The sequence below is a fragment of the Coenobita brevimanus genome, chromosome 21, assembly GCF_032717465.1.
Source record: "Coenobita brevimanus isolate Jiangsu-jjx chromosome 21, ASM3271746v2, whole genome shotgun sequence".
NCBI classification, from domain to species: domain Eukaryota; kingdom Metazoa; phylum Arthropoda; class Malacostraca; order Decapoda; family Coenobitidae; genus Coenobita; species Coenobita brevimanus.
Window position 1 is genome coordinate 4,209,597 of NC_136974.1, and position 12,933 is coordinate 4,222,529.

General features: G+C 43.6%; 2 protein-coding genes across 2 annotated transcripts; both read left to right on the top strand.

Annotated features, from left to right (window-relative positions):
• The first annotated feature begins 1,402 nt into the window (after window positions 1-1,402).
• Window positions 1,403-4,272, top strand: LOC145392075 (uncharacterized). Its single transcript, XM_080266530.1, has 4 exons — window positions 1,403-1,492; window positions 2,674-2,754; window positions 3,288-3,410; window positions 3,955-4,272. The coding sequence occupies exons 1-4, from the start codon at window positions 1,403-1,405 to the stop codon at window positions 4,270-4,272; spliced, it is 612 nt and encodes a 203-aa protein (XP_080122656.1).
• A 3,641-nt stretch (window positions 4,273-7,913) lies between these two features.
• LOC145392076 (uncharacterized) lies at window positions 7,914-11,365 on the top strand. The gene is made up of 3 exons (XM_080266531.1): window positions 7,914-8,114; window positions 10,286-10,408; window positions 10,952-11,365. Exons 1-3 carry the CDS (start codon window positions 7,914-7,916, stop codon window positions 11,363-11,365), a joined length of 738 nt encoding a protein of 245 aa, XP_080122657.1.
• Window positions 11,366-12,933: the final 1,568 nt, after the last annotated feature.

Below are 12,933 nucleotides of genomic sequence, written 5' to 3' on the forward strand. Positions count from 1 at the left end.
GGAATCATACGCCAAACCGGGCATTTTACTCTATTCCATACGCTATGATCATTTATTTTTTCTCATGTGTCAGAAGACTCTCTGAATAGAGATATCCCCAACGTATCCAGAAGCCATAACAAATAAAATCCTTCGTAACTTCTAAACACAGACGTGATAGTAGTAGTAGTAGTAGTAGTAGTGGAAGTAGTAGTAGTAATAGTAGAAGTACTACTAATAGTGATAGTAGTAGCATGAACTCCGTCCGTTTGATCAACCAAATCGATCAACAGCAGAGAAGCAGTCACCCCTTCAGGGTCATCTCGTTCAGAGAACCAATGTTTCCTCTCGTTAGGAAGCGCCCTGCCACAGCAAGAAGCAGCGAAGCAACTGAAAGTTTGGTTACTGGATGGACGCCGCATTTGCTTCTCTTCTTTTTCAACAGAGGCGCCATAGTCGGAGCCACATCACCCAGTTATTTGGTTATATAGTTATCACCCAGCGTTATAGAAATTGTCCAGGGTTAAGCCCCTGTCACACACATGAGACTCAAGGCCCGACCGCGGCGCAACTCAAGATCGTAACGGCTTTTGTCATCGGTCGTTCCTTGATTCTCTGACAAAGCCCGAACTCTGCAAAGCGGTCGTGAGCCGCTGGGCGACTCCTCGAGCCTCACGAATTTTTAATGCATGCTTTAAAAAATCGTGGCCGCCTCACTACTTGCCAAAAGTAGGGTCACAGTTGCATCGTAGTTGGAGGTGTTGTAGGTCAGTCCTGAAGCAGTCTTAGCTCAATTGGATGCGTCGTGATGCGTTTCTTGCGTGTCAGCGTGCAGTTGCCGACTAAAAAAAAATGTTACGACTGTGTAACGAGTTGCTGATCACGACCAGACCACGATCAGACCGCAACTAGACCCCGAGCCGATAATGCAACGCATTTTGACAGTCCAGTCGGCGATTCGGAATCATGGTTCACGACCACGTGACAACTGCAAGCAGACCACAAGCAGACCACACGACGACTGGGCTAGGACCAACCCCAGACTGCACAAAGAGTGTGCCAAGAGTGTTGGCGGGAAACCGGGCACGGTCAGCGATCTGGCAACACAGGTCACGCATGGCAACTGTGTGCCGGCGAGGTAGCGGCGTATAAAGCGTGAGAGGCCCATGCTTGCCATCATGGAGGGGTTGGTGGGAGGCCGGGGGAGGCTCAGGGGAGTCGTCGTGCATTCCCCGAACGCGTCACGCAGACGTGTTGCATTCTTGGACAGTTGTGGCTGTCAAAAATCCATTAGAATTTCAAAATTGAAGACTCGTTGCTCTGTCGCCCCATTGTCGTCTTGCGGTCGCCTCGCGGTCGCCTCGCAGTCACCTTGTGATCTGGTCTCGTTCTTTAGGACGTCACGTCCAGTCGTGAGGCAGTCATGAGCAGATTAGATTTGGGGCCAGTTGAAGGGCGTGGGAGCCAACTAGGACACGACCTTGAGTCCCGCTGCAGTCGGGCCTTGAGTCGCGTATGTGTGACAGGGGCTTTGGAAACCAGTAGGTTTTTCACTTGTATAGAGTCGCCATAGGAATAAGAAGGCAACACTACATTAAATGAGTGGATGATGGTTGTCATCACTTACCATACAGAGGTACTAAAACTCTGTTACCATCTATCTTTAATCCTTATGATTCCTTTATACTTAAAACATCAAAAGTAGCTAGAACATAACGCTAACACGCTAATACACTATCGGTAATACTCCTTATTCTCCAGTCTCTTTCATTTTCATTCCTAGACCCCATTAACTACAAAATAACAAAACCAGTCACCTGCATTTCTTCACAGTGGGAGCTCATTCTACACTGCGTCTGCTGCATGGCAGATATTGCCCAAAAAGTCAACGGTAAAAGGTTTTGGAATAAGTCAACATTTACAGTTTTCATCCGATTCAGACCATACTTGGTGGAAAGGGAGAGAGGGGGAGGGAGGCAGTTGATAAGATTAAACTCTCTGTTATTAAAGCCAAAAAGTATAATTCATATCAGACGAAACTTTTATGGTACGGTTTAGGGTCATTCAAAGATTAAATAATTCAATTTTTACAACAACAAATAAAAGGTTATTATCACATATCAAAGTCAGCTTGAACACTTGATCCAACTTCGACCAAACTTAGTGGGTGAGTTATTGGTCACGCAAAGATGAAGTATTTCAACTTAGAGGCCAATCACTCAAAGGTCAGGGTCATAGAGCATAGTCAAAGGTCATTCACCAAGCCTAAGGTCCGGGTGATGTGCTGTCTCAATGCTCCTTCTTATTATCACCATACTTTATTCAATTCAAGAGAGACTTTTCGAATGTGAGCGAGTGGTAGTGGTTATGCAACAGAAAGATTATGAATGTAGGATTCTTTAAGATTACAAACACGGCCTGGACGGTGAGTGAATGCATAAGGTGCATGAACATTTTATAATACAGTAAAGCAAACCAGTTAACTCCTGTCACTTCGTAATCCAACTGGCTTCAGAATTTAAAAATTACCTTCGACTATAAGAATTCCTCTAGAACCCTCCCGAACACTTTTACTAATCCGTGATCTACATAAGTTTAATCCATATTCAGGTTAAACTCCCTCAATACTCTGGCCACCATGAACTTGGGCTTGATAGTGCCATGTAGAGCGACGCCACACCCACGGTGGGGTAGACAGTATATAAGGGCGAGGCAGGCTGTACTGGGCATCATTTCTTATCCCTCCCATCACAGATCAACAACATGCTCTACAAAGTACGGTGACACAGAATTAGGCCACTTTGCAATTCACAGGAGAATTCTCTCCTCACTATATAACTATCATCACCTGCGCCACTGAAAACAGATTAATATTGACATATAAACAGTTACTGTGGAATTGGTCAGTTTTAAAGTGGCTAAAACAAAGCGGATAAAATATTTTTTTGTAATAATTATCAAATTTATTCTACGTTTATTTGTAACTCCAAAGTTTTTCAGATGTTTCCTGAGGATGTGAGTGATGTACTTGGTTTACGAGATGACTTTGGCTACACTGGCCTCACTATAATCGTGTGTGTGTGTGTGTGTGTGTGTGTGTGTGTGTGTGTGTGTGTGTGTGTGTTCCTATATTTCTACGTTCTTCTTCACCTAACAGTTAATGTGGGATCTGCTTATAATTTCGCGTATATCGTGTCATGGGCTATGGGAACTGTGACTTAGTAAAAATTATTTGTTTGTCAAACCGACTCTCCTCTAGCAAACAGGCGCTAAATTCTCAAGCCTCCTTATCACTACGTCTACTGCAGGTTGTTCTCTTGGCACTTGTGGCCGTGGCCGCTGCTGAGAACACTCCTCCTCCACAATCTTACAGTCCTCCCGAGCCCACCTACGGCGCACCCCAGCCCACCTACGGCCAGCCAGAACCCGAGGTAAGAGGCAATGGAATATTATCGTCAGAAAAAAAAGCGGTAGCATGAAGTAGAAAATAATCCTATAGAGAATGTTGTACCTTTCATTCATTCGTGTACATTTAGGTAAACACAATAAACAGCTCTGTGTCTAGAGGTTTATGGATGCCCAGAATATTCAGGACGAATAAAATGATTGGCCAGCAATGGCAGTTAGTTCTTACTATACGTACCTCTATATGTCATATTACAGAAACTTTTCTTAGTCACTCATTTGTTGGAGGTCTTTCTTAACCAACAGTAAAACGGCTTGACTGTTTTTGTCAGCTATGCATTACAAAATATACAACGTTTTCTATACCTTGGGTGCTGTAAATTATCGGGATGGCTTATTTTTTATGAACTTAATATACAGCAGTGAAATTTTTGTGATAGTATTAATGCATCGTACTGAGGAATTAAAGCAAAAAAGCATAATATGGCAGCATATAACATGGATTTGCCATATTTTTCTTTCGAGCTGTTTTCCGTTGCTGACAATATGCTTCTTCCCACACCTCACCAGAGTCCACCCAAGTACGACTTCCAGTGGTCAGTGAAGGACGATTACTCCAGCAACGACTTCGGCCACAACGAGAAACGCGATGGTTATAACACTGATGGTCAGTATTACGTTCTGCTGCCCGACGGTCGCACCCAGAGGGTGACCTACAACGTGAATGGCGACTCCGGTTTTGTGGCGCAGGTTGAGTACGAGGGCGAGGCTCAACCCCCCCAGGAGACCTATGGACCACCCGCCCCGTCCTACCAGCCACCAGTCGCCCCTACCTACCAGCCACCATCTCCCCCTTCCTACCAGCCACCATCTCCCCAGTCCTACTAGCCACCACCAGCCCCGTCCTACCAGCAGCCAGCACCCCTCCCGCGCTTAAGCTTAACGATCATGACGACTAGGCTACCGGATTCCCGTTAAAGAAGTTTTATGCATATATAAATTATTTTACTAATAAACTCTCGTTAATGAAGTTTGGTTTACATGTTACTCCACTTTGTCCTAGTAGGTATGCCATTAACTTATTCAGATATAACTTGTATTTTTTTTTTTTTTTTTTTTTACATTTATGAGTCGTTACATCCATCTCTGACATTTAGGCTTCTTATGATTCATCTCAGCTTAATAATACCGTCTGACGTCAACTGGAATAAAATGGAACAGAAGAAAAAAACCGCGAGAAGGTTGCTGCATATCAAACAGCAGCCATCAAACATATTTGAATAAATGTGACACACCAGCAATGATAAACTATCAGTTCATTCAGTCAATATTAGGCGAAAAACAATATCATTATACCATGAGGTCGCATAAGACACAAAACCATCAAATCCATGTTCACTGATTATTGCATACAAAAAGCAATAATAACAAGTGTCCTCCTCTACAGACGGGGAACAGACCAGCAAACAGCCCAGCCACTCTGAGGCGAAAGAAACTGCAGTAGAGGGAGAGAGTGACGGTGAGTCCACAGTGAAATGACGCATAGAGCAGTATGAGGTGAAGGACATAAGTAGCCAGTGAGGATCAGATGGAGGGAAGGGGTGGAGAATTACATGAGAGATGGTGTGAGTTTGAGAGAGAGCAGTTTGATGGCAGAGGACAGCGACATGGAGGCGCGTCGTTAGTGTCCACCTCTTACTGGATTAACACATTGGGTGCCTGATAGATCAAGAGTGTCATTCGGGGGATGGGGGATACCGATTACTGCTTACGTCTGTACAGGCAAGAGATCGTTTTGTTCCACTACTGTACAAATCGATTCACTTACGATACACGGACTTGGCTGATCTAACAACTTCATTTCCAGAAGTATTCCCAAAATCTACACAACTTCTTAATGAAAAATATCTGAAACAGCACCAGCAAAAGAACTTTCCTTTCAACTGACAAAAGTCGTCTGACAATAGCATCATCAAGCGTATAGATATCATCGGACTGAAACAGTAGACACTCATATGAAGGTCGAGCTCATGAAAAATTATTTCATAAATATGAAGATATTTAAGGCAGTACTAATAAGTGGTCCTGTATTGTTATTATGAATTTCTACATCAGAAATTACATGAGATTCCTGCTGCCATGTAACTGCCAGTATCTAACACTAATTCTGCTCCATTTTTTGACACGAATATGTTAACAGTCAAATATATTGCGAAAATATAAAATTATATAGTTTTGTCAATGACCTGCATAAAATAATGTTAAATAATTTCATCGAAATATTCTATCGTCACAGATCCACAGAAAACACTTTTATCTATCTATCTATCTATTGCCAGTCGTTCCAATCCCTTATGGGGTGGCCAAAAACATATCGCCTCCATGTCGCCCTGTCCCCCGTCATTTCACTACCCTCCCAGCAGCTCACACCCCTGTCTCTCATATACCTCTCCATTCTATCCCCGAACCTCATCCTCGGCCTCCTCCTCCCTCTCCCTCCCTCCACATCACTCACATACACTCTCCTCGTTAGTCTCTCTCTCTCCATACTCTACACATGTCCAAACCATCTCAGAGTATTTCTCATACATTCAAATCCACACCACAACGCTCCTTCACTTCCTTATTTGTCAGCCTGTCTCCATGTAATTCCATATGCTCCTTTCAAATACATTAGCTCATTTCCACTGCTCTCACTCTTGAATTGTGTCCTTCCAACAAGGTCCAAGCTTTACTTCCATACCCCAGAGTTCGTATCACAATACTCTCATGTAGTAACTGTTTCACTTCCATGCTCTGCTCCCTGTCTCTTATCACTGCATTCAAAGAACCAACAACCTTTCTTCCTTGTTGTACCCATTCAAGCACTTCATCCTCCAGACATCCATCCTTATTCATCTCATTACCCAAGTACGTAAATCCACTCACATTTTCTATTTCCTCATCCACCAGTCTCACTGTACTTTTGGTAACTTCATTTCTTTCGAGGACCAAAACTTTACACTTTCCTACATTCACTTCTAGATTCCATTTCATACAAACTCTCCCAAACTCATTCAGCAAGATTACAGTTCCTCTTCGTCTTAGCGTAACAATACAGTATCATCTGCAAACACCAATAGAGAAAGTTTCCAAGCGGTGTCCTTTCTATCAATTGAACTTTATATGTAGTGGATGTTTCCAGTGACTCAAGGAAACATAGTGTGGTGCTTGAGCCTCGCCAAACACCTTTTCCTACACTTACTTTTTTTATGAACCTGCCTGCAAACCGACAGCAGCTATAGAACACCAGTATTTATATCAGTGTGTGTGTGTGTGTGTGTGTGTGTGTGTGTGTGTGTGTGTGTGTGTGTGTGTGTGTGTGTGTGTGTGTTTTAATACTTGGAGGCATGAGACTGAGGGACTGTAAGTAATTCAAGGAAAACGTCAGACACAGGAAACAAAGAAAAGTAAGTGCAAGATAATCATAGGGTCCCACGATATATTCTTTGTTACTTTCCATTCTCCTCATGCAGCCATTCACCCAGTTTTCTTCTTCCAGCCACCACACCCACCACAAAAGATCACTAACTACTCGTATCCTTTGTTTCCGGAATCATAAGCCAAGCCGGGCATTTTACTCAATTCCATACGCCATAATCATTTATTTTTTCTCATGTGTCAGTAGACACTCTGAATAGAGATATCCCCAACGTATCCAGAAGCCATAACAAATAAAATCCTTCGTAACTTCTAAACACAGAGGTGATAGTAGTAGTAGTAGTAGTAGTAGTAGTAGTAGTAGAAGTAGTAGTAGTAATAGTAATAGTAGAAGTACTACTAATAGTGATAGTGGTAGCATAAACTCCGTCCATTTGATCAACCAAATCGATCAACAGCAGACAAGCAGTCACCCCTTCAGGGCCATCTCGTTCAGTGAACCACTATTTCCTCTTGGCAGGCAGCGCCCTGCCACAGCAAGGAGCAGCGAAGCGTCTGAAGGTTTGGTTACTGGATGAACGCCGCATTTGTCTCTTCTCTCTCAACAGAAGCGCCATAGTAGGATCCACATCACCCAGTTATTTGGTTATATTGTTGTCACCCAGCGTTATAGAACTGTCACACATAAGCGACTCAAGGCCCGACCACGGTGCAACTCAAGGTCGTAACGGCTTTTGTCATCGGTCGTCCCTTGATTCTTCGACAAATCCCGGACTCTGGAGGGCGATTGTGAGCTGTTGGAACGACTCTACGAGCCTCACTAATTTTTAATGCGTGCGTTAAAAAATCCTTCCCACCTCACGACTTGCCAAAAGTCGGATCACAGTTGCATCATAGTCTGGAGTGTTGTAGGTCAGTCCTGAACCAGACTTAGCTCAGTTGGATGCGTCGTGATGCGTTTGTTGCCTGTCAGCGTGCAGTCGCCGTCAAAAAAAACGTTATGACTGCGTAATGAGTCGCCGACCACGACCAGACCACGATCAGACCGCAACCACACCCCAAGCCGACCATGCAACGCATTTTGACAGTCCAGTCGGCGATTCGGAATCATGGCTCACGACCACGTGACAACTGCAAGCAGACCACACGACAACTGGGCTAGGATCGATCCCAGACCGCGCAAAAAATGCGCCAAGAGTGTTGGCGGGAAACCGGGCACGGTCGGCCATCTGGCAACACCAGTCACACATGGCAACTGTGTGCCAGTGAGCGAGCAGTGTATAAAGCGTGAGAGGCCCGCACTTGCCATCGTGGGTGGGGTCGGTACGGGGTCGAGGGAGGCTCGGGGGAGGTCGTTGTCCATTCCCTGCACGCGTCACGCAGTCGTGTTGCATTCTTGGGCGGTCATGGCTGACAAAAATTCATTACAATTTCAAACTTGACGACCCGTTGCTCTGTCGCCCCATGGTCGCCTTGTGGTTGCCTCGCGGTCGCCTTGTGATCTAGTCGCATTCTTGGGGACGTCATGACCAGTAGTGAGGCAGTCATGAGCAGAATAGATACGGGGCCAGTCGGGAGGTGTGGGAGCCAATTGGGCACGACCTTGAGTCCGGCCGCGATTGGACGTTCAGTCGCGCATGTGTGACAGGGGCTACATGAAACCAGTACGTTTTTCACTTGTATAGAGTCACCATAGGAATAAGAAGGCAGCACTATATTAGATGAGTGGATGATGGTTGTCATCAGTTATCATACAGAGGTATTAAATCTCTGTTACCATATATCTTTAATCCTTATGATTCCTTTATACTTAAAACATCAAAAGTAGCCAGAACATAACGCTAACACGCTAATACACTATCGGTAATACTTCTTATTCTCCACAGTCTTCTTTCATTTTCTTTCCTAGACCCCTTTAACTACAAAATGACAAAACCAGTCACTTGTATTTCTTCACAGTGGCATTTCATTCTACACTGCGTCTGATGCATGGCAGATCTTGCCCAAAAAGTCAACGGTAAAAGGTTTAGGAATAAGTCAACATTTACAGTTTTCATCCGATTCAGACCATACTTGGTGGAATGGGAGGGTGGGGGGCAGCTGATAAGATTAAGCTCTCTGTTATTAAAGCCAAAAAGTTTAATTCATATCAGACGAAGCTTTTATGGTACGGTTTAGGGTCATCCAAAGATTAAATTATTCAATTTTTACAACAACAAGTCAAAGGTTATGATCACATGTCAAAGTCTACTTGAACACTTGATCCAATTTCGACCAGACTTAGTGGGCGAGTTAATGGTCACGCAAAGACGAAGTATTTCAACTTCGAGGCCAATCACTCAAAGGTCAGGGTCATAGAGCATAGTCAAAGGTCATTCACCAAGCCTAAGCCCCGGGTCATGCGCTGTCTCAATGCTCCTTCTTATTATCACCATACTTTATTCAATTCAAGAGAGACTTTTCGAATGTGAGCTAGTGGTAGTGGTTATGCAACGGAAAGATTATGAATGTAGGATTCCTTAAGATTACAAACACGGACTGGACGGTGAGTGAATGCATAAGGTGCATGAACATTTTATAATACAGTGAAGCAAACCAGTTAACTCCTGTCACTTCGTAGTCCAACTGGCTTCAGAATTTAAAAATTACCATCAACTATATGAATTCTCCTAGATTCCTCCCCAACACTTTTTCTAATCCGTGATCTACATAAATTTAATCTATATTCAGGTTAAACTCCCTCTTTACTCTTGCCACCTTGACCTTGGGCTTGGTAGTGCCATGAGGAGCGACGCCACACCCAGGGTGGGGAAGGCAGTATATAAGGGCGAGCAGGCTGTACTGGGCATCATTTCTTATCCCTCCCTTCACAAATCAACAACATGCTCCGCAAAGTACGGTGACACAGAATTAGGCCACTTTGCAATTCACAGCAGAATTCTCTCCTCATTGTATAACTATCATCACCTTCTGCGCCACTGAAAAAAGATTCATATTGACATAAACAGTTACTGTGGAAGTGGTCAGTTTTAATGCGGCTAAAATATTTTTTATATTAATTTTCAAACTTATGCTTCGTTTATTTGTAACGTCAAAGTTTTTCAGATTAATATCAGTTCCTGGGCTAAGAAAAAAACACCCAAGATTTAAAGAAAATCTTTAATCCACATCTTCATTTAAAAACAAGTTTCCTGAGGATGTGCGTGATGTACTTGGTTGACGAGATGACTTTGGCTACGTTGACCTCACTATAACCGTGTGTATGTGTGTGTGTGTGTGTGTGTGTGTGTGTGTGTTCCTATATTTCTACGTTCTTCTTCACCTAACATTATATTTACGACCTCGTTCAAATTTCGCGTACACCGTGTCGTGGGTTATGGGAAACTGTGACTTAGTAAAAATTATTTGTTTGTCTAACCGACTCTCCTCTAGCAAACAGGCGCTAATTTCTCAAGCCTCCTTGTCACTACGTCTACTGCAGGTTGTTCTCTTGGCTCTGGTGGCCGTGGCCGCTGCTGAGAACACTCCTCCACCACAATCTTACAGTCCTCCCGAGCCCACCTACGGCGCACCCCAGCCCACCTACGGCCAGCCAGAACCCGAGGTAAGAGGCAATGGAATATTATCGTCAGAAAAACAGCGATAGCATGAAGTAGAAAATAATCCTATAGAGAATGTTGCATCTTTCATTCATTTGTGTACATTCAGGTAAACACAATAAACAGCTCTGTGTCTAGAGGTTTATGGATGTCCAGAATATTCAGGACGAGTAGAATGATTGGCCAGCAATACCAGTTAGTTCTTACTATAGGTACCTGTAGATGTCATATTACAGAAACTCTTCTTAGTCGCTCATCTGTTCGAGGTCTTTCTTAACCAACAGTAAAACGGCTTGCCTCTTTTTGTCAGCTATGCATTACAAAATATACAACGTTTTCTATACCTTGGGTGCTTTAAATTATCGGGATGGCTTATTTTTTATCAACTTAATATACACCAGTGAAATTTTTGTGATAGTATTAATTCGTCGTACTGAGGAATTAAAGCAAAAAAGCATAATATGGCAACATATAACAAGGATTTGTCATATTTTTCTCTCGAGCTGTTTTCCTTTGCTGACAAGATGCTTCTTCCCACACCTCACCAGAGTCCACCCAAGTACGACTTCCAGTGGTCAGTGAAGGATGATTACTCCAGCAACGACTTCGGCCACAACGAGAAACGCGATGGTTATAACACTGATGGTCAGTATTACGTTCTGCTGCCCGACGGTCGCACCCAGAGGGTGACCTACAACGTGAATGGCGACACCGGTTTTGTGGCGCAGGTTGAGTACGAGGGCGAGGCTCAACCCTCCCAGGAGTCTTACGGACCACCCGCCCAGTCCTACCAGCCACCAGCCGCCCCGACCTACCAGCCACCATCTCCCCCGACCTACCAGCCACCATCTCCCCCGACCTACCAGCCACCATCTCCCCCGTCCTACCAGCCACCATCTCCCCCGTCCTACCAGCCACCATCTCCCCAGACCTACCAGCCACCATCTCCCCCGTCCTACTAGCCACCACCCACCCCGACCTACCAGCAGCTAGCACTAGCCCGCGCTTAAGCTTAACGATCATGACGACTAGGTTACCGGATTCCCGTTAAAGAAGTATTATGCATATATAAATTATTTTACTAATAAATGCCCATTAATGAAGTTTGGTTTACTCAAATGATACTCCACTTTGTCCTTGTAGGTATAACATTAACCTATTGAGATAGAACTTTTTTTTTTTTTTTTTTACATTTATAAGGCGTTACATCCATCTCTGACATTAAGGCTTCTATGACTCAACTAAATAATACCGTCTGGCGTCAGCTGGAACAAAATGGAAGAGAAGAAAAAAAACGAGAATGTTGCAGCATATCAAGCAGCAGCCATCACCCATATCTGAATAACTCTGACACACCAGCAATGACAAACTATCAGTTCATTCAGTCAAGGCTAGGAAAAAAGCAAAATCATAATACCATTACAACAAAAACCATTACGTCGCATAAAACCAGACAGAACCATCAAATCCATGTTCTCTGATTATTGCATACAAAAAGCAATAATAATTGGTATCCTCTTCAGCAGACAGGGAACAGACCAGCAAACAGCCCAGGCACTCTGAGGCGAAAGAAACTGCAGTAGAGGGTAAGAGTGAGAGTGACTCCATAGTGAAATGACGCATAGAGCAGTATGAGGTGAAGGACATAAGTAGTCAGTGATAATGAGATGGAGGGATGGGGTGGAGAATTACATGAGAGATGGTGTGTAAGTTGGAGAGACAGCAGTTTGATGGCAGAGGACAGCGACATGGAGGAGCTTCGTTAGTGTCCACCTTTTACTGGATTAACACATTGGGTGACTGATAGATCAAGAGTGTCATTCGGGGGATGGGGGATACCGATTACTGCTTACATCTGTACAGGCAAGGGATCGTCTTGTTCCACTACTGTACAAATGGATTCAGTTACGATACACGGACTTGGCTGATCTAACAACTTCATTTCCAGAAGTATCCCCAAAATCTACACAACTTCTTAACGAAAAATATCTGAAACATCACCATCAAAAGAACTTTCCCTTCACATGACTACCCTCGTCTGACAATAACATCATCAAGCGTATAGATATTATCGTACTGAAAAAGTGGACACTCAGATTAAGGTCGAGCTCATAAGAAATTATTTCATAAATATGAAGATATTTTGGGTAGTACTAATAAGTGGTCCTGTACTGTTATTATGAATTTCTACATCAGAAATTACATGAGATTCCTGCTGCCATGTAACTGTCAGAAACTAACACTAATTCTGCTCCATTTTTTGACACGAATATGTTAACAGTCAAATATATTGCGAAAATATAAAATTATATAGCTTTGTCAATGACCTGCATAAAATAATGTTAAATAATTTCATCGAAATATTCTATCGTCACATATCCATAGAAAACACTTTTATCTATCTATCTATCTATTGCCAGTCGTTTCAATCCCTTATGGGGTGGCCAAAAACATATCGCCTCCATGTCGCCCTGTCCCCCGTCATTTCACTACCCTCCACGCAGCTCACACCCCTCTCTCTCATATACCT